The 22,032-nt window shown below is 46.1% G+C and overlaps 1 protein-coding gene across 3 annotated transcripts in view; it reads right to left on the reverse strand.

Annotated features, from left to right (window-relative positions):
• ELL (elongation factor for RNA polymerase II) overlaps nt 1–22,032 on the reverse strand; it is a 214,234-nt gene that overhangs the window by 79,419 nt on the left and 112,783 nt on the right. For all 3 annotated transcript variants that reach the window (XM_069217897.1, XM_069217899.1, XM_069217898.1), the window contains exon 8: nt 7,193–7,670. In XM_069217897.1, coding sequence (XP_069073998.1) covers nt 7,193–7,670 — 478 coding nt within the window. The remainder of the gene's footprint in view (nt 1–7,192; nt 7,671–22,032) is intronic.

Genomic DNA, 22,032 nt, shown 5'->3' on the forward strand with positions numbered 1-22,032 from the left:
TAGCGTGACCATGTGAAAGTGTTCCGATTTGATGTAGATGTTTAGTGTTCTGAGATCTAAGATTGGTCTCAGTGTTTTGTCTTTTTTTGGTATTAGAAAGTACAGTGAGTAAACTCCTGTGTTCTTTTGTGTACGTGGTACAAATTCTATTGCGTCCTTTTGCAGTAATGCCTGAACTTCTAATTCCAGAAGGTCTAAATGCTGTTTTGACATGTTTTGTGTTTTTGGTGGGACATTTGGAGGGATTTGGAGAAATTCTATGCAATAACCATGTTGGATAATTGCTAAGACCCAAGTGTCTGTTGTTATCTCCTCCCAAGCTTTGTAAAATTGGCTTAGTCTTCCCCCCCCACTGGTGTTGTGTGAAGGGGTTGAGTGACATGTGAGTCACTGTTTGGTTGTAGGGGTTTTGGGACCTTGAAATTTTCCCCGGTTTCTAGGGAATTGTCCCCCTCTGTACTGGCCCCGAAAGCCTCCCCTTTGGTACTGTCCCTGGTAGGTAGACGGTGTGGATTGTGAGGTGCTGGCTTGTGTGGCTTGACCCCGAAACCCCCCTCTGAAGGGTGTTCTGCGAAATGTGCCAAAAGTGCCTCTGCCCTGCGGGGAATAGAGTGCGCCCATGGCCTTGGCCGTGTCAGTGTCCTTTTTCAATTTCTCAATTGCCGTGTCCACATCGGGTCCAAACAATTGTTGTTCGTTGAACGGAATATTGAGCACTGCCTGTTGTATCTCGGGTTTAAACCGATGGTTACCACGGTATTTATTGTTCTTGCAGCTGTATCCGCTGCATCCATAGAGGAGCGTATTTGGTTATTAGAGATATTTTGTCCCTCAACTACTTGTTTTGCCCGTTTCTGTAATTCTTTGGGTAGATGCTCGATGAGATGCTGCATCTCATCCCAATGGGCTCTGTCATATCGCGCTAGGAGCGCCCGAGAGTTCGCGATGCGCCACTGGTTTGCAGCTTGTACAGCAACCCTTTTTCCAGCTGCGTCGAACTTGCGGCTCTCTTTGTCCGGAGGTGGGGCGTCGCCTGATGTGTGCGAGTTGGCTCTCTTGCGAGCTGCCCCTACTACAACTGAATCTGGTGGCAGTTGTGATGTGATAAAAGCAGGGTCCGTGGGCGGTGCTTTATATTTTTTCTCCACCCGTGGAGTTATCGCTCTGCTTTTGACAGGTTCTTTAAAGATCTGTTTTGTGTGCCTTAGCATTCCCGGAAGCATAGGCAGGCTTTGATAGGTGCTATGGGTGGAGGAGAGGGTGTTGAAAAGGAAGTCATCCTCGACAGGTTCTGAGTGTAACGACACGTTATGGAACTCTGCTGCCCTAGCTACCACCTGTGCATACGCTGTGCTGTCCTCAGGTGGTGAGGGCTTGGTAGGGTACGACTCAGGACTATTGTCTGATACTGGGGCGTCATATAGGTCCCAAGCGTCCTGGTCATCTTGGCTCATGGTGGTATGAGCTGGTGAATGTGACGGTGTTTGTGCCGGTGATGTATGAGTTAACAGGTGGAGGAGAGGGTGGTGGAGTTACTTTCTTCACCACTTTTGCTTGTGGTGTTTGTTCTTGTGTTTGGAACTCAAGTCTCCTTTTCCTCCTGATTGGGGGAAGAGTGCTGATCTTCCCTGTCCCACTCTGTATGAAGATCCGCTTCTGGGTGTGGTCTACGTCAGTGGTTTGTAACTCTTCTTCAAATCTGTGTTTGCGCATTTGAGAGGACAGTGATTGTTCCTCTGAAAACGAGCTGGCAGTCGGTTCGGTTGCTGGGCGTTTTGGCACCGAAACTGTGTCTTTGCTTGTTTTCGGCTCCGAGGAGAATTTTCTCTTTTTTTGTAGTCGAGCTTTCTCGGCGTCGATCATCCTCGGTGCCGCTGTCTCTGCGTCGAGCAGCTTCGGTTCCGCTGTCTCGGCGTCGACCCTTTTCGGCAGCACTTTCTCGGTCCCGAGATTGCTGCGTGCCTGTGTATCGACCCGAGTCGGACAATCTCGGCACCAGTTCGCCCTTTTTCGGTGCCGATGGACGGTCACCTATTTTATGGGTTGAGCCATGGCCTGTTGGCAGTGGCGTCCCCTGGGCCTTGTCTGTTTTCCCGTGTGGTGCTTGTTTCGACGTCTTACTCACGGTTTCTTCGACGTCGAACTACTCCGAGTCCGATTGATGGATGGAGAAGGCTTCCTCTTCTTCTCCTTGTTCCTCGAACCCTCGTTGTCCTGTCGGCGTGGACGCCATTTGCAACCTTCTGGCTCTTCGGTCACGGAGCGTCTTTCGGGACCGAAACGCACGACAGGCCTCACACGTTTCTTCCTTGTGCTCGGGCGACAGGCACAAGTTACAGACCAAATGTTGGTCTGTATATGGATATTTACTATGGCATTTAGGACAGAATCGGAACGGGGTCCGTTCCATCGGTGTCGATGTTACACGCGGTCGGGCCGACCAGGCCCCGACGGGGGTCGAAATTACCCCGAAGGGCTACCGGAGCTCTTCACGATTCGGCGTCGATTCTATCTAACCCGATACCGAACGAAACAATACCGACGTAGTTTTCCGAAGTTCTGACTATCTTTCCGTCCCGAAACCCGGAGCGAAAAGGAACACGTCCGAAACCGATGGCGGAAAAAAAGCAATCTAAGATGGAGTCGACACCCATGCGCAATGGAAACAAAGGAGGAGGAGTCCCTCGGTCTCGTGACTCGAAAAGACTTCTTCGAAGAAAAACAACTTGTAACACTCCGACCCAACACCAGACGGCGGACTATGCACAGCATGTGTATCTGCAGCTACACATGCCACCGAACATATATTTTTCGTGCATATTTCATACTTTATATGTGTGTATTTTATATATGCTCCGGGGTCCCCGCACAAGGGCAGGAATATTCAATGTTTATGACTATTGATGAGGATCCCCTGGAAGAGAACCGCGCTGTATCTGGGCCAAATCACAATATAACATTATAGATATACAGAGGGGATACATACATAGGTATAAATATATATCCTACATGAAAAAATCAACTGATCACTGAGGAAAATTATTGTCTTTCTTATTCCAAATATTTATTCGTTTTTTTGTCTCTGTGTTTTATTTACTCTTATCCATAAGGGTAGAATTTGAACTTAACACCACCGTACACATAACTCCATTTACGACATTGTACAACTTGATATATAAACACTGAGTGCTTAGCTCAAACCGAAAGTATTGGCTCTGAAATTGATACGTTTTTCCAGGACTGAAACTGTTTACATTTTTGACTCTGTACCGAGAGAGCTGCAATCTAACAAAGGACAAGATGCCCATGCTCAGTATCACGGAGAGGAGGAGTCACTCGATCTCGTGACTCGAAAACTTTCTTTTAAGAAAAACAACTTGTAACACTCAGAGCTTAACGCTAGATCGCGGACTTATGCAAAGTATGTGACTCTACAGCTACACATGCCATCGAACATAGTGTTACAACTGACAGACCCTTTCGGTGGCAGGAATAAAAGCAGGCAGTAGCCAGAGCCAAGAACTGAGCTGCAGCTTCTGATAGTGTTTCATTGTGTACCAACAAAGCTTCATTTCATTTGGTTAAATCTAACAAATGAAAAATGGATATAAAAAAATCCTGTACATTTATTTTAATGTGCCCAAGATATTGAGTTTAGGAATATTTGTTTCTTGCACACTAGTTTGCAATTGGAAGCCAAAAATGAAGTAAACAATTGATAATAAAAATTCTACTCATCTGTGCCCCACAACGTCTTCCAATAAAAAATGGTACCCACTTGTATGTGGATGGGCCTGTAGCCTGCAACAGGAAAGGCCCAAAAATGCAACGCGGAGACATCAACATTTCACTTTGAAAATTGACCTATTCTGGGGATGTCAACAGCTGGGATACTTTGGCTTAGACAGGGCTGCCACCAAGAGAAACCTACTAAACCTGCGCAAAGATTAAATTTTGTCTGTCACACATTTTCCTAACATTTCTTTGAGTGAAAGTCTCTGGAATCCACAAACTTCCTACCACCACCCCGTTTTCCCATAATTGTAAGGCTTTGTCTATTGTTTGGGAGAGGAACATATGAAGTCAATGCAGCATCATTGTGGTCTTTCCATGATCTCTGGGTTAGTCTGTTTTTATATCGAGCACTAGGTTCAACCACACAAGTGGCACTGTTTTCAGTCAGAAAAGTGCAGGAACGCTGGCTAATGCTCCTTCTGATGGATAACATCAGATTCCTCCCATTTTCGATACTCCCAGGTGCCAGGCTAGATCCAGAGACAATTTCTGGCAGTGTTCCCCGTGCACCAGCAGGTAGCCCCATATGGCCCAAGTGCCTTCATACTTCCCCAGAAGAGAATGAACAGAGCTGCAGATTAAGTGTGCCACTTCTGGGCACGGACATCAGATTCTTAACCTTTTTCTTTTTACCCTCAAACACATTGCATTTCGAACATATTGCAATAGACAGTGTGTCAAAACAGAACTCTGAATGTCACTGAATGGGGAGATGGGAGAGCAGTGATGAATCTGTGGTTAGACTATCCACTAGTGTGAGCATTTGCAAAGATAACTTGTTCTTCTGACAGATACTTCCAACAGCAGATTCCCCACTTTACAATAGACAAATCAAAGTTATACTTCCTAAAGGCTGAGGGTTTGAGGAATGGACTCAAATCTGGAGATCATGCAGTAACAAGCAGGCAAAATGACCCTCCTCCTCTTCGATCTGGTTGTCAAGGCAGTAATGTTTAGTGAATGTGTGCAATGACACCCATGCCATCGTAACAGCCTAGGCCCTAGTGGACCCACCATACAGGCCTTCTGGCAGGTTGTTCTTTGCCAGATTATAGCAGATTTGTATTCAGGGGACCACCCACCTCAAAAAAGTTCTCTTTTGTACCACCTTGCCTTTCTTGGTCTCAAAGAATACAGCTGAGGGTTGGTCATCCAGCCATACAACACTTTTTTGTCCACAATGGAAACACAAATCTCTTATCGTCATGCCGATGGCACCTCTCCTCTTTCAAGGAGTGTTGAGGAGCAAATAGTATCAGCAGGGTAACTGAATGAGCAACATGGGAAGGTGATCATACCTTTGGCACGAAAATGACCTAAGGCTACTGCATCAATTTGTCGGGGAAGAGAGTGGTGTAGACTTGCAGAAGCGATGGCAATTAGAAAGACGATCTTGTCAGAAGCCATAGAGAGCAACTGTGTATAAGCAAAGCCGGGACTAGACTAAAGTCCAATTGAGGCATGGCAAATGGCTCCAGAGGTCACATATTTATTAGCTCCTTTCAGAAAACCAATCACATGTGGTGATTGACATGTAAACATAAAGAGGCCGAAAGGACAGACAAGTATCCCATAAATGTGCCCCATGTAAGGTCTTACCAGGCAAATGACAAAACAAACAACAGAGTTTGGCCTGCAGAGTTCTATGATGACTTAACCTACTCCAGGCCACAAACTTATCCCAGGGCCCAGCATAGACTGACTTTGTGGAAGGGTGTCCAGCAGCAGGAATGACTTCTATCACTGCAAATTGCAAGTCAAAACAGTTTAACAGTCACCACTAAGTCTCCATGCATGGCATTGTAGGTTGCAGAGATTATGGTGAGGGACTGTTCCCTGCTGCTGAGACACAGTGTTTTCCCAAAGAGGGGGGGGGGATTAGATCGGAGGTAAATCCTCTGGTGCTCTTGCCCAGTCCAGAGCTATTAAGAGAACGTGGGCCTCATCTGTCCCAACTTTCTTCAGAACTCAAGACAGGAGAGGTAGCGGCAGGCAGAAAAAAGGTACTGGAGATTCACTGCCCAATGCAGATAAAATGCATCTGCCAATGACCATTTTGAAGGAAACTTCAACATGCAAAAACAATGGCACTGAACACTTTGACTCAGCTGACCAGATCTAAGCATTGCATGCCCCCCACTGATACCCTGTGCCACCTCAAATGGAGAGACATCTGCTCAGCTCATCCACTGTGACATTCAGGGACCCTCACAAGGTGGCTGGCTACCCAAAACATCTTCCGCAGATCCACCCACTGCCAGAGATGTTGCACTTCCTGGCACATAATCCAGGACTCCAACCCATCCTGCTTGCTGCAGCAACGCATTGAAGTTGCATAGTTGTTAAAATCTGTACCAGCCTTCCCTTGGTGCTCAGTAGTAAGGCTTTCAAGGTACGTTAATCCTAGAAGCCCCCACAGTGAGCTAGTAGTCACGTTGGTGTATCAAAGCAGTCTTCCAATCCAGGGTAGAAATCACAGAAAGATAAGGTAGTTCAACAGAAAGGTTTACTTAGTGATGAAATACACACGGCATCAACACCATGTGTCTCCTTTACCACTGTGGAAGGTGCGCCTGTGTACATTCTTTCCGTAATGACAACTACTCTCTGCAATTGAAAAGTATGAGACGAGGAGAGCCACGGCTCAGCCTTTCGGCACATCCAGGGCCCGACCGGCTCCTTCATCCCTGCTGTTCGTTCTTCAGTTCTCCTTATAACTGGTGTACGGTGCAGCCTGATGACTGCTCATCTTTTAACAACATTTATGCCGTGCTTATTTTTCTTACATTGCCCGCGCTCGTGGAACAAAGTGCTTCTTGCAGTAGCACTCTAAAAATTACTTTACAACTCATTTGAAACACAAAACTTGGTATTCAAATTTTGATTTGGCAATGAACAACTACAGGAGCACAGGTCATCTCAGACCGTTTACAAACCTTTGTTCACTGATGCACTGTCCACCAGTGAAGCGAAGGCTGTCACCCTCAAATGACTAGTAACTTCGTACTGAACTCAACTCTGAAAATATGAGTTCAGAGGTAGCAGGAGACTGCAGGCTTAGCACTGTACAGCGGGAGGCCAGGGGTGTCTCCTCCCCAAACAAGACCGACTTCTGTGAAACCCAAGTGAGATGGTCAAAGAGCCTGTAGATTTCACACTATGCTATGGATATGTACAGAAGAATTAGCTTTAAAACGTTAGAATCCATCACTTCAACACCTGGAGACTTCATTCCAGAACCTCTTACAAATGAATCAAACAGGGATACAAAGTTAGTATTTGTAGAAAGGGTTATTCAAAAGAACCCATCGGGCAAAACATATTTAGGTATGGTTCTGGCACAGTAGATCATATGAAAAAGGGAAAAAATGATAATTCTGTAAGTGTGGATGCGTACCTAAGGTATCCTCTGGTCCACTGCCAATTTTTAAGACGGAATCTTTCGTTAATTCACAGTTCTGTTTTTCTTTATGCTTCTCATCGCTTTTCTTGTCTTTTTGTTTCTCCTTTTCTTTGTGCTTCTTAGATTTTCTCTTGGTCTTCCCGTGTGTTGAGGTGCAGTTCTGGTCACTGGCTGCTGTCCCAGGGTGGCTTAGCCGGTCCATGGCTTCCTGGCTCTCACAGTCTCTGCCATTGTGATTGGAGTCATTGCTCACATCTGACAATGGGTCCTGCGACCGCAGCATCTCTAACACTGGCAACTGAGAGCTGGAGCTGACTGGATCCGAAGGCAGCGCCGTGGAAGAGGGAACCTCCTTCCCATTGGAAGAGTTCAGTTTCCCATTGAGAGCAGGTTTGGGTCTTGGAGTGAAGTGAGATATCCTTGACTTTTTGTGGGTAACAGGATCTGCGGGCTCTAAAGGCTGGCTTCGTTTCTGGTTGAAAAATAAATAAACAAAATTACCAGAAGTCAACAGAAAAGCTGAATACACTTTATGTCACAATGAGACTTGAATCTCATTCAAGAGCTTTATCAATTTTTAACAGACTCGAAGCGAACTGGAATGTCATTAGTACTGTAACAAAAAAACACATGAGCTGTCCGACATTAACTGCAAAGCGATGAGTGCCTCCGATTTGTATTTTATGAACATCTGTGACAGTATTTTCTTGAAAAGGAAATGCCGTGGACACAAATGCTGCTACCTATTGAGACTGCTACAAAGTAAATAAATAAAATGAGTAAATATTTAGAAACAAAATTAGAAGAAAGCCTCTAGGGTCTGCAGTGTGCACTGATATTACAGTTTGAAAGCAACAAACGTCTGTAAATTAATTGAGACGACTTCTAATGCATCTGCCTTCTGTGAGCGCTTTAAAAGTGCCTCTGGGGGACGAGTCCATGAAAACTGTGGATATACTCTCTCTCTCCATCTGTCTCTGGTTACTCGCGCACAACACAAAACTTCCAACACTACCATGGCTCTTCCGATCACCCTTGTTGATATAGCTTGCTGCCCTTGTGGGCAAGCACTTCAACACCCCTCAGCGGGGTAATAGGCGCTAGGTATATAAATGCAACAGAACAGACGAACATTATTTCTATACAGCAACACTCAATAAGGTACAAGTTAGTATGTTCACCGTTTATGTACACCCTTGTAAACAATATCATTTATTTAATGTTTCACTTGACACCAGCATCGGAGCAGGAGCCAAGAAACACCAACAAGACGTCAACTGCTCATTTCATAATCAGTTCGCAGAGAGCAGTGAGGAAAAAAAGCAGATTGGAGAAACGATACAGAAGGCTAACTCACTTTAAATAGGTGGCGTGGCAGTATGGAAAGACTTCAAGTTAAAACAACTGAAACATGCAGTACCAACACAAGTACCCGCACAACTCGGGAAGGGTAACGCACTTACATACCACGAGATGGCGCTGGAGGCGAACACGTCAGCAAAGACAATTAATTAGCAAAACACTAGAAAGTACGAACGGATACAGACCGGTATCAGCTCAGGCTCAGTGCAGCTCTCTACAAATTCTACTTGTATTAAGTATTTGACTAATACAGATCGTGAGCTTTGACTCCGCCTCACAGGAGTATTACATTGTCTGGGGTGTTATCCTACCTCGTATGTAGAGTCTAAACTGCAAAGCATCAGGGACCATTTTGCATCTCAAAAGCAGACTGAATCATCACAATCGTTTGGCTTGGCGACTTTCCATTGATATTTTAGCTAGGACCCCTAATGTGCGCGAGACGGATTGGCTTTGCCAATGCATGTCCTTTTGTAAAGACACACAGAGGGTATTCGGTGTAAAGGAAGCTGAACAGCTCTAGGTGGAAAGCTTCGTACGCACACATTCTTTTTAATCTCATCCACCGGTAATCTGGCAGGATTAAGTATTTATATTTTAGAAAGCATTTAAGTGCCTTAACAGAAAAAGAGCAGACGAGTGAAAAAAAAATGTTACAAACAGCAAGAGGTGTGCTATACGTAACATACGAAAGGGTGGATGGGTTAATTCAATTTGGGAAACAAGTGGACGTTTCTTCCACCTCTGGGCCATAATGCGCGGGCCCGGCCACCCCTACGTGCTTTCTGGAAAGCCTAGGGGCCTCCACCAGCAAGCCAGTGGAGGACCGGGTGTGTCTGGGTGGAACTATTTCACCAACAGGTCGGCCCTGTCAATCACCGTGTGGCAATAACGCGGTGCTAACAGCTGGCCGGAGCAGATGTTGAGATGTCCTGGCTGACCTGGGGAGTACCCGCCCCGCTGACGTCTTCCGCACGAGCTGCACACGTTGCACCAGGCCAAGAAACCTCGTCTTACAATGACAGACCGCGTTTTCACACGCGCACACAAAACAACTTGAAGCATTTTGAGGAGGCCAGTTTATTAATATGAGCCTCCAAACAGCTCCGAGTCCAAGGTCACATCCATAGTACATACACAGTCCATGGGTGTAGAAACAGGGTCTGAATGTGGCCACCAAGCTGACAACCACATGGAAGTCTCTTAAAAGACTCCGACCACTGCGTTAGCTGCATTAAGGCTCAGGGCATTGGTAGCTAACCCGTGGGCCACCGCCGTGAGGAAAGATCTGTATTGATTTTGACTCAATATTTGCCCATCCTCGTCCTCATAAGAATAGAATCCAAGCCCAAGGGAGGCAACACGACCCTGAGGGTGCCGATGTATGTTAAACAAGGTGAGACTTAACAAGGCGCCCTGGGTGACCTCACAGCACAATGTGTGATGGCTAGACTGAAAAGGCATCGCATGAACACCTGAATACCGCTTAAAAGAATTATTCGAACCAGCGCAGCAAAATCCAGATTGGAATGTGTCAAGTGTCGCGCTATCCTCTCTATAGCGTGACCGATGGTCAGTCACACGGCCTTCCATCACTTCAGCCATGGCCCGCAGAAGGGACTGATCCACGTATTCAGCCTCACACAGACAGGGCCAATCTAGAAGCACGTTACATCCTATCATCTGGTGATCTGCTGTAAATTCTGCTATTTTGGGAAGGCTTGTCGAACAGAACTTGTTCGTGTCCACATAAAGTTCTTACAGGAAAAAAGTGAAAAACTGTCCCCAAACATTGCAAATACCCCTCCCAAGGCAATCTAAAACTAGGTCTGGTTCAAATGAAATACATCTTCTTATCCTTAGGGTGGAGCCGTCGTAGATAAGCCCTTCTTAAGATGGGTACATTTAACCTTGGTACTAACAGTAACAGTATTGAGATTAGTCACAAATCTATGGATGTCACATGAGGGAGTTTCAGCATCATAGTATTCATTATTCTGGTTCTAGTTTAGGTTGCATAGTCACTAAAAGTTTTATTAGGAGGGATCTCAGAAGAATGAGCTTTGAAACTACTCATCCCTGTGCACATCTTTCAGACTAAAAGCTTAATACTACTTTCCTCGGTTTTGTCCTAAAAAACAACCCCCAAGACAAGCACCATTAAAAAACACTCAACCACAATTTCACTGCCATCGGGTCCACTTTAGGGCACAACAAATGGTGGACAGCATCCGAGAACCCCCATATGTATGGGCCCTGGGCAAGGTCTCCCCTACAAGGGCAGAAAGGAACACCATACATTAAGTAGACTGACACCGAACCCAAACCAGGACATTAAACCATCACTTCAGTGTTCTAATACGTAATGCATGAAGCTGGCAGAAATCGAGCCCTCTACTCTCAGCTTCCAGGAGTATGCGCACTGGAACAAGTTCTCAAACATTTCTGAAGAGAGCTGCACCGACATGTACAGTTTAGAGCCCCTAGTCACAGTAGATTCAACTTACTCTGTTGAGGCAGACTGGGCCACTTGCACTTCTCTCCTTTCCATCCTACGCTGTCCTTGCATGGTCTTCTAGTCTTTTGTTGCTTCCATTGTTCTTCTGGGTAGTTACAATGGTGGAACTTGTCTCCCACTTTCCCACTCTTGCAGCTGGGCCTTCTATATTAAGACGCTTGCAGGCCTTCATCACACCATCAGTTATCACTGATTTGCCATCCAACATGAACATGACACCAAACCGGAAGCGCCCAACGAGACGGTACAACGCTTTGTCACAGATCCTAGTCACCTCACCAGAATCTCTCCTCCTCGCTGGTGTGGCCATGAGACATCTTCACATACTTCTAACTAGTCTGAAAATGAACATCCTTGCAGCTGCCCATCATGGCTTCTTTAAGATGATGTCAAAATGCTGACCACTCAAAGTCAGCTTTGTTTTTCCATGAATGATCGAGGTTGTCCTCTTGTATACTTTTAAGTATACTTCTTCTGTGGCCTTCCAGCTATTTCATTTGTTAGTTTCAGTGTCATCTAAAAATCCTTACTTGCTAATGGTCGGTCATGTCTCTTTCTCCCTCCTTCTTCTGTGTAGGTGCAGGGGCCAACTACTGTATGATTACGTTTTGCCCTGTTTACCTGCCCTGTAGGGAACTTTTTTTTTTTTTTTTTTAACTTTGTTTCCTACTGTTGTCCAGGGAAGCTTCCCTTTTAATTTGCAGAGCATTCTTCCTTTGAACTTAGCTGTAAACAAGGCTATAAATCAGGCTATTATCTTGGTCACATTTGGTCTTTGTGGGTTCTCTGCACACCCTCTCAGCTGCCTGGCACCCGCCCTTCCTTGGCACAGATTTTCTTTACCAAGTGTGCCTGTTGGTGTGCTGAGAGCAAGAGCAGAGGATCGCTTGTAATTGCTTATAGTCTAGGCACCCGGCTCTACCAGGACTACGCAATCCTTAGCGACTGTGCCCACTTCTGCTCCATACTGGGGATCCCACTTGCAGCTCCATCATTGCACCTAATTTCACACACTCCAAGTCCTCAGCCATGCCATTACCAGGAACCCTACACACGGTCTGCCAAAGCACCTCAGTTCTTGCCGTCTGTACATTCTGCTGCTCCTGTACTGGGACCTCAGACACAGCTCCATTAAGTGCACCACAGTTCACACACTCCAAGCCCTCAGCAATACCAGTGGCAGGAACCATGCTGATTGCAAGAGCACCTCAGTTCTCACAGTCAGTACACTCTGCTGCTCCAGTACTGGGACCTCGGGCACAGTTCCATCAGTGCACCTCAGTTCACACACTCCAAGCCCTCAACCGTGCCAGGAACCCCAGACACGATGTGTAAGGAAATGCCTCCTTGGCATGGTTACCCCCTGACTTTTTGCCTTTGCTGATGCTATGTTTTGATTTGAAAGTGTGCTGAGGCCTGCTAACCAGGCCCCAGCACCAGTGTTCTTTCCCTAACCTGTACTTTTGTTTTCACAATTGGCACACCCTGGCATCCAGGTAAGACCCTTGTAACTGTTATCCCTGGTACCAAGGGCCCTGATGCCAGGGAAGGTCTCTAAGGGCTGCAGCATATCTTCTGCCACCCTGGGGACCCCTCACTCAGCACAGACACACTGCTTGCCAGCTTGTGTGTGCTGGTGAGGACAAAACGAGTAAGTCGACATGGCACTCCCCTCAGGGTGCCATGCCAACCTCACACTGCCTATGCAGTATAGATAAGTCACCCCTCTAGCAGGCCTTACAGCCCTAAGGCAGGGTGCACTATACCATAGGTGAGGGCACCAGTGCATGAGCACTGTGCCCCTACAGTGTCTAAGCAAAACCTTAGACATTGTAAGTGCAGGGTAGCCATAAGAGTATATGGTCTGGGAGTCTGTCAAACACGAACTCCACAGCACCATAATGGCTACACTGAAAACTGGGAAGTTTGGTATCAAACTTCTCAGCACAATAAATGCACACTGATGCCAGTGTACAATTTATTGTAACATACACCCCAGAGGGCACCTTAGAGGTGCCCCCTGAAACCTTAACCAACTACCCGTGTAGGCTGACTGGTTTTAGCAGCCTGCCACACTCGAGACATGTTGCTGGCCACATGGGGAGAGTGCCTTTGTCACTCTGTGGCTAGTAACAAAGCCTGTACTGGGTGGAGGTGCTTCACACCTCCCCCTGCAGGAACTGTAACACCTGGCGGTGAACCTCAAAGGCTCACCCCCTTTGTTACAGCACCACAGGGCACTCCAGCTAGTGGAGTTGCCCGACCCCTCCGGCCACGGCCCCACTTTTGGCAGCAAGGCCGGAGGAAATAATGAGAATAACAAGGAGGAGTCACTGGCCAGTCAGGACAGCCCCTAAGGTGTCCTGAGCTGAGGTGACTAACTTTTAGAAATCCTCCATCTTGCAGATGGAGGATTCCCCCAATAGGGATAGGAATGTGACCCCCCCCCCCCTCCCCTTGGGAGGAGGCACAAAGAGGGTGTACCCACCCTCAGGGCTAGTAGCCATTGGCTACTAACCCCCCCAGACCTAAACACACACTTAAATTTAGTATTTAAGGGCTCCCCTGAACCTAGGCACTCCGATTCCTGCAACCTCAGAAGAAGAGGACTGCTGAGCTGAAAAACCCTGCAGAGAAGACGGAGACACCAACTGCTTTGGCCCCAGCTCTACCGGCCTGTCTCCCCCCTTCGGAAGAAAACTGCTCCAGCGATGCTTTCCCCAGGACCAGCGACCTCCGAGGACTGCCCTGCTCTAAAAGGACCAAGAAACTCCCGAGAACAGCGGCCCTGTTCACCCAAGACTGTAACTTTGTTTCAAAGAAGCAACTTCAAGACAACTGCGTTTCCCGCCGGAAGCGTGAGACTTGCTACTCTGCACCCGACGCCCCCGGCTCAACTTGTGGAGAAACAACACTTCAGGGAGGACTCCCCGGCGACTACAAGACTGAGTAGCCAGAGTTGCCCCCCCTGAGCTCCCACAGCGACGCCTGCAGAGGGAATCCCGAGGCTCCCCCTGACCGCGACTGCCTGACTCTCAGATCCCGACGCCTGGAAAAGACCCTGCACCCGCAGCCCCCAGGACCTGAAGGATCGGAACTCCAGTGCAGGAGTGACCCCCAGGAGGCCCTCTCCCTTGCCCAGGTGGTGGCTACCCCGAGGAGCGCCCCCCTTGCCTGCATCGCTGAAGAGACCCCTTGGTCTCCCATTGATTCCAATTAAAAACCAGACGTGTTTGCACACTGCACCCGGCCGCCCCCGTGCTGCTGAGGGTGTACTTTCTGTGCTAACTTGTGTCCCCCCCGGTGCCCTACAAAACCCCCCTGGTCTGCCCTCCGAAGACGCGGGTACTTACCTGCTGGCAGACTGGAACCGGGGCACCCCCTTCTCCATTGAAGCCTATGTGTTTTGGGCACCACTTTGAACTCTGCACCTGACCGGCCCTGAGCTGCTGATGTGGTAACTTTGGGGTTGCTCTGAACCCCCAACGGTGGGCTACCTTGGACCCAAACTTGAACCCCGTAGGTGGTTTACTTACCTGCAAGAACTAACAATTACTTACCTCCCCTAGGAACTGTGAAAATTGCACTGTGTCTAGTTTTAAAATAGCTATATGTGTTTTATTTGAAAAGTATATATGCTATTGTGATTATTCAAAGTTCCTAAAGTACTTACCTGCAATACCTTTCATGCAAAGTATTACATGTAGAATTTGAACCTGTGGTTCTTAAAATAAACTAAGAAAATATATTTTTCTATACAAAAACCTATTGGCCTGGAATTGTCTCCGAGTGTGTGTTCCTCATTTATTGCCTGTGTGTATGTACAACAAATGCTTAACACTACTCCTTTGATAAGCCTACTGCTCGACCACACTACCACAAAATAGAGCATTAGTATTATCTCTTTTTGCCACTATCTTACCTCTAAGGGGAACCCTTGGACTCTGTGCATACTATTCCTTACTTTGAAATAGTGCATACAGAGCCAACTTCCTACACGATGTCTGGCAGAGCACCTCAATTCTTACATTCAGTACACTCTGCCGTTCCAGTACTAGGACCTCTGGCGCAGCTCCATCAGTGCATCTCAGTTCTACCCGACGAGGTCACTTTCTTTCCTATACTGGGACTCCACTCACATACAGTTCCATTACAGCAGCTATATTCTAATATTCAGTCCCAAGATCAGTCCCAAGATCAAGCCAATACTGGGCCCAAAAAAGCAAAACAACTCACCAGTGCACCTCAAGTCTAACATCCAACACCACTGTGTATGGGAACCACCTCAGCTCCGCCAGATTACATAATTTCTAACATTCAGTGCACATGTGTTCTCAGTACTATGGCTCACACCCCTTTCAGGACTACTCGCTTCTGTGGTTCAGAGGCAATGCCACTCCCATGCTGGGCTCCACTCGCAGCTTCACCAGGGCACCTCCAGGCTAACAATCGGCAATACTGGCACACTAATACTAGGTTCCACACATAGTTCCAATAACGTACCTCACTTCTGACCTTGTGCGCCCCTTACTATTCCAGTACAGCAGCCCACATGCAACTGTCATGGCACCTCAACCCTAACCTGCAGCACCCCATTATTCCAATACCAGGAATAACACGGAGCTCCATTTCTCATTCCTCACCCGCAGCCTTTGTTATTCCAGCACTGGGCCGGGACCATGGTCTGTCAAAACCCAAATCCTGACCTGAAGGGCCCCAATATTGTTGCATTGGGATTCACATACAGCTTTGCTAATGCACCTCCTGCTGTTCTGCAGTGCCCCCTGCTGTCCTTCACTTTTTTTTTTTTTTTTTTAGATCTTTCTTCTTTCTTCTCACGTTTTACTATAAATCCCTCTTTTTCCCGTCTGTGTGTGGAAGCCACACGTTACTGTCGGGACTGAAGTGTCAAAGTGGTTTTCCCATTCTGTGTCTGTGGGAAATGTGTCAGTACATACAGGCTCTGATTCTTTCTCTCACCATCTCTCTTTTTTTCTAATGTTAATTTTTCTCTTTCATTTCACATTTTTTATTATTTTTTCCTCTTTACCTTTTGTTTGCTAGCTTCCTTCTCTATTCTTTTGTCTCATGTTTGCGCTATTTCTTCTTAGTTATGTTTTATTTCTCGTTCTTTCCCTTCTTTCTTTGCGACCCCTTCTCTTTCTTCCTTTTGTCTGTTGCATTTCTTTCACTTCTCTTTTCCTGCCCCATCTGCCTTCTCTCCTGAGGCCTAGTTATCAATGGAGCAACAGGTGTAGTGGCACTGGGGCCCAGAGACCCATGGACCTCACTCAACTGTAATTGTTGCTGTATTTTCCTACAGAAATTGCAGTCAAACATTTTCCTTTCCTACTCCAGGGCCCATGACACCGTTCCTACGCCACTTGTCCTCTCCATCTTTACTCCCGATTCCCTCTTTCCCTAAACCCTCCAATCTGTCCCAAATTATATTTTTGTTAGGTTGTTTTGACCATTACACTTGAATGCCAAAAGTTTATTTCTGATAAAGGTTTATATGATAATGGCATGTGTTCCAAGATAGAGAAAGAAGGTAAACGGACGTGCTTTAGTTAAATGCAGGGCCACTGGAATTATATGGCAGGAAAAGACTAAATTATGAAGCAGGGTTGACCAATTTATGTGGCAAGAAAAGTCCAGTTATGAATTTACAACGCCAATAGCTTTAATTCAGGAAAATGCGAGACCTATTGCATAGCAAATGCTTGTATAAATATTGCAGTGCTTAAACTACCACCCTCTAGCACAGTTTGCCCTGCTCATAGACTTGATCTCCTGCAAGGTTGCCGAACTGATCAAGCCATGCGCCTTCCTTAGTTTATGGTCCAGCTCTCAAATAAACTTTACAAGATCCTTCCATAGAGAGGACATATTAAATTCACGAATCAAGCCCAAGTCTTCTGTTATAGCGGCAGCCAGGGAGTCTGAAATTTTTCCGTCTTCGGCTCTTAAATGTTAGGAAGCCTTAGATTGTGGGATGACAATGTAGTGCTGAGACTTGTGAGCTTCTTTAGCAACCTACAGAAGTGGTCCAGGTCCCAAGCACTCAGAAACATGGTCAAGGGGATGTTGAGTTTACTTCAAGCATTTCACAAAATCACTTTTTTTGTTTTTTTTCACTGTGATACTGGAACCAAGCTATACTTCACGGATAAGACCTAAGTGGGTCAAAACTGATCTGGGTTTTTCTTGTGCTCCGATTCAGATGGGACAGTTCAGGCTGTACTGTTCTACAGAAGCAGGACCAAGACTGATTTGCATATGACTGGGTCCTGTCTGAGGTGGCATGCTGGGCAAACAAAGGACTGGGATGTGGCATTGAGTAACTACCAGTGACTGAGATTAATTAGAGCATTCTAACCACCACTTGCTTGTATTCCTAAGTGTGATGCTCTAAGATTGACCGGAATTCCCAGACGTGGGCTACATGTTCACTGTGCCACTGAAACCAAGCTATATTTCACTGATGAGACCCAAGTAGGCTGAAACCAGCCTGGGGTTGTGTTCTGTTCAGGAGGAACCTGGCCTGGCAGTTCAGATTGGACTGTTCTTATCGGTGCAGGAATAAGACTCATTTGCATATGGTTGGGTCCTGTCTGAGGCGGCACGGTGAACAAAAAAAAAAAAAAAAACAATGGCCTGGATTGCAAGAAGATTAATCACCATAGGTCAAATTTGATCACTTTTTATATTCAGGCCTTCAGGTGCCAACAAAGAGCAAACAAGGGTAAGAAGTCTGTTCCTTCCATGGTTCCATGAATGAAGCCCCCACAACAGCTGTGCCTATGTCATCATACATCAAGTTCCAGGCTGGAAGGACCAGAGGTAGCCTCTGAGTGTATGAGTCCTTGCACCACCCGTGGGGGCTTGTTACCAAACCCCAGTCTCCATTCACACAGGGTTTTGGTGCAAATATCTTAGCTCCAAATCCTAATGGAAATGCACATACTTTATATGTTAATACAGGATCTGGAGCAACAACTTTATCTATGGATTGCTTCTAAAAACATTGCGTCAAATACATGCACCTCTATCCAAAGTGAGTACATCCAGGCAACTGGCTTCAACAGATTATGTTCTGACCGCCTTGAGGAGGACAGGACACTCAACCCTATTCATTCACCACTACTCGACTGTTCGTAATAGCCATTCACATGAACCAGATTATAGTCCCACATGCACTACTAGACAGATTGCCTGATGCTGCATATATTTGTCACTATGTTTCACATCATTCTCTCGTCTTTATATTGAGAAGCGTACCTTATTAACTTAGGAGCTGATACTGTAGCTTTAGTGTGTGGCATGGATCTCTAATTATAAGAGGCTACTTTTAACTAAACTTCCTATCAGCCTCACTGGGGACAGTAGAGTGTCAAGCTTTCAAATTCTAGTTTTCCAGCATCTTTATCTGGGATGAGTATGGAGTCCCAAGGCTATGATGTAAATCTCAAAGAACAAGTGGACGGAATGCTGAACAATGTCAAACATTCACCCCCAGTACAGAGATCTGGGCCTAAATCCATTTTTTTTTTGCTGCCTATGCCATTCCAATTTGGACCCAGCCATATGAAAATCAGTCTTGACCCTGTTACCCATGGGAACAGTCCAGCCTGAACTGCCAAGCCAAGTCCTCCTTGGACTGGAAACAAGCATCCTGGGACCGGTTTCAGGGTAACACCCTTCATCAGCCAGGCTTGTTAGATTGTTTTCCCGCAGGCGGGTGAGGTAAGGAGTGTATGGAGAGTAAAGAGAAAGATGACCATGCAGTGTATTTACATATGTACACTATCTATATGACAATGCAACTACAACAGCTACAGGAGTCCAGGGAGGAGGGTTGGCACATGTGAATCTACACCACTACGTGCCACGAACAGCTGCCTACTGGGTAAGTAACATTTTCCGTTTGATAGCATGTGTGGCTGTAGATACACATGCTTTACACAGACTGTAAAGCAGTCTCTCCAAATAAGCGGTTGAAAGCCTGTAGGAGGTGCTTGAAAAAGTGTTCTGAGCACTGCCTGGCCAGCACTGACTTATTGTCACTCTAAAACGTCTACACAATAGTGTTTAGTAAAAGTATGTGGTGTACAACAAGTAGCTGCATTACATATGTCTGCTATTGGGACGATACCTAGAAAAACCATAGAAGCATCCTTTTTCCTAGTGGAGTGTGCTCTGGGGGTAGCAGGTAACTGTTTTGGGTTAGAATAACAAGTCTGAATAAATTTGATTATCCATCTCACTATCCAATTCTTTGATATTGGGTTGCCTTTATGAGGCATTGAAAATGCTACAAAAAGTTGTTTAGATTTCCTACACTGTTTGGTTCCGTCAATATAATACATGAGAGCCCTTTTAACTAGTGTGTGAAGAGTTCTGGGCTGTGGGAAAAGACTGGTAGTTCAAGTGATTGACTGATAAGGTACTGTGAAACTACTTTTGGAAGGAATTTAGGGTTTATTCGAAGAACCACTCTATTTCTATGTATTTGGAAAAATGGTTCTTGTAAGGTTAGAGCCTGGAGCTCACTTTACATGTCTTAAGGTGTCTGATAGCTACTAAAGCCACTTTCCATGAAAGGAATTGTAAGGGGCATGTATGCATGGGCTCCAAAGGTGAAAACCACGAATCTAGTAGGAACAATATTAACATTAAGGTTCCAGGGTTGTACTGGAAGTATCCTCAGTGGAATGACTTGAGACCTTTCATGAAGGCTTTAATAACTGGAAGTCTTAATAAAGAGATGTGTTGGGTGTTTTAGAGGTAAGCAGCTATAGCTGCTAAATGACGAGCATGCTAAATTTGCTTCCTGTAAATGTAGCAAATAAACAGTATATTGGACTGAAGCTTTGAGTGGGACAATGTGTTTAGGTTGAGAGTAGCATCCAAAACGTTTCCATTTTGCAGCATAACACTGTCTGGTTGTAGGGTTATGTGTCTCTTTTAGAATGTCCATGCATTCTGGCGGCAGCTTTAAGTAACGGATCCTCTAAAGGAACCTCTATTGGAGAAATAGGAACCCTGTTTGTTTTGAGAGGTGGAAGGCTCTGTAGAGGATGGTTTGAAGCCTTCCCTGCATTGTTGGAGACCAAAATTACCACATTGTGTGGTGGTGAGTAATGATCCCATAACCTTTTCTCTCTCTGAGTCTTTTTAAAGAGTTTGTGGTGTTGTCTACTTCTTGACCAAATAAGTGTTCCCTATGAGATAGCATGTTGAGGACTGTCTGCTGTATTTCTGGCTTGAATCCTTAACACCCAAGCCCAGCGTGGCTATGTACAATGATACTAGTAGCAATACCCCATGCTGCGGTATCTGCAGCACCAGCTGCACATCTAATAGAATTATTAGGTATGGTCTGACCCTCTAAAACTATCTATTGCGCATTTTTGCAATGTTCCTCCGGGAGATATGCGAGATCCTCCATTTTGTCCCACTGGGCCCGGTCATGTCGGGCTAAAAGAGACTGTGATTTGGCGACACGCCAATGATTGGCAGCTTGTGCAAGCACCCTTTTTTCCACTGCATCTAGTTTTTTTTTTTTACTTTCCTTAGCAAGAAGGTGCTGTGTCTCCTGTGGATTGACTATTATCACATTTTCATGCTGTACTGACTATGGCGTCAGAAGGGATTTGAGGGTCTGTGGGTGCAGCTTTGTATTTCTTATCCACCCTTGGGGTGATAACCCAAGACGTTACAAGTTCTTTAAAATATCACTGGCATGTCTAAGCATGCCTAGCAACATGGGTAAAAACTGAATATTTATATGTGGTAGTGAGGGTGTCGAAGAGGACATCCTCTTCAATAGGGCCAGTGTGCAGCTAGACATTGTGGTATGCAGTTGCCCTTGCTATGACCTGCTGATACGATGTTGTGTCTTCAGGTGGTGATGGCCGTGTTCAATATGTCAGGGTCACTTGGCAGTATGGAATCTGGATCGTATGAATCCCATGGGTCTCTGTCCTGTGGCATGTCACCCAAATCATCTCCCTGAAGTGGTGGTGAAAACTGTGGTGTAAGAGATTGGGAAGGTGGTTGAGGAGTAAAAGGAAACACTGACAAGTGTGGTGGTGAAGGCTGAGGTTATACTGGAGCGTTGCCCTTGGAGGCCTTTTTAGGGGGAGGAGCAGTATCCAAGGACTCTTCAAAGGTGAGCTTCCATTTGATTGGAACAAGGGGGGAAGCAATTATTCTCCCTGTTCCTTTTTGAATATGGAGTTGGCGCTGACCAGCATCCATTATGTCTAAGGTGGGCCCCACTGGTGAGGCTGCTTCGGAGGAATGACTGGAGTCTCTGGAAGACACAGTCTTATGTTCTGAAATTTTCAACGCTGAAGTTTTGTGTCGAGTTGAAGCTGTTGGCTCTAAATTAGTGAGGGCTTCATGCTCTGTGCCGAAGCACTCAGGTCGATGAATCGTCTCGATCCAGAGGCTGTCTGGGATGCTGCAGAGCCAAAGGTCGCTGCCAAAAACATCTTGGTTGTTTTCAGTGCCGAGCCGGGGGCTGGGGCATCCGAAGGTGATTTTCAGATCCGACCATGGCCCAAAGGCAGTGGCGGTCTGGCAACCTGCTTCTGTGGTTTCTTTAAAGTCTTTCTATGGGGAGTAGGGGCTGTTCTACTCATGGGTTGTGCGGAGGTGACTGGCTGGCTCTCAATGTCAGATTGGAAGTCTGGAAATTCAGACAGACCGCAAAATATACAGAAAAAAATCAATCTAATCACAATACCGGCACTGAAAGAAAGACAGAACAGAACAATTGAGAATAGACTGAGCGAGGAAATACTGGCGCAAGAGGAACACACATCCTAACACGACGACAGAGAGAAAATCTAGCAAAGGACTCAATGCCCATGACGAGTATCACTGAGAGGAGGAGTCACGATGTCTTAACTCGAAAAGATTCTTCGAACAAAACAACTTGCAGCAT

Source organism: Pleurodeles waltl, chromosome 12 (genome assembly GCF_031143425.1).
Source record: "Pleurodeles waltl isolate 20211129_DDA chromosome 12, aPleWal1.hap1.20221129, whole genome shotgun sequence".
NCBI lineage: Eukaryota > Metazoa > Chordata > Amphibia > Caudata > Salamandridae > Pleurodeles > Pleurodeles waltl.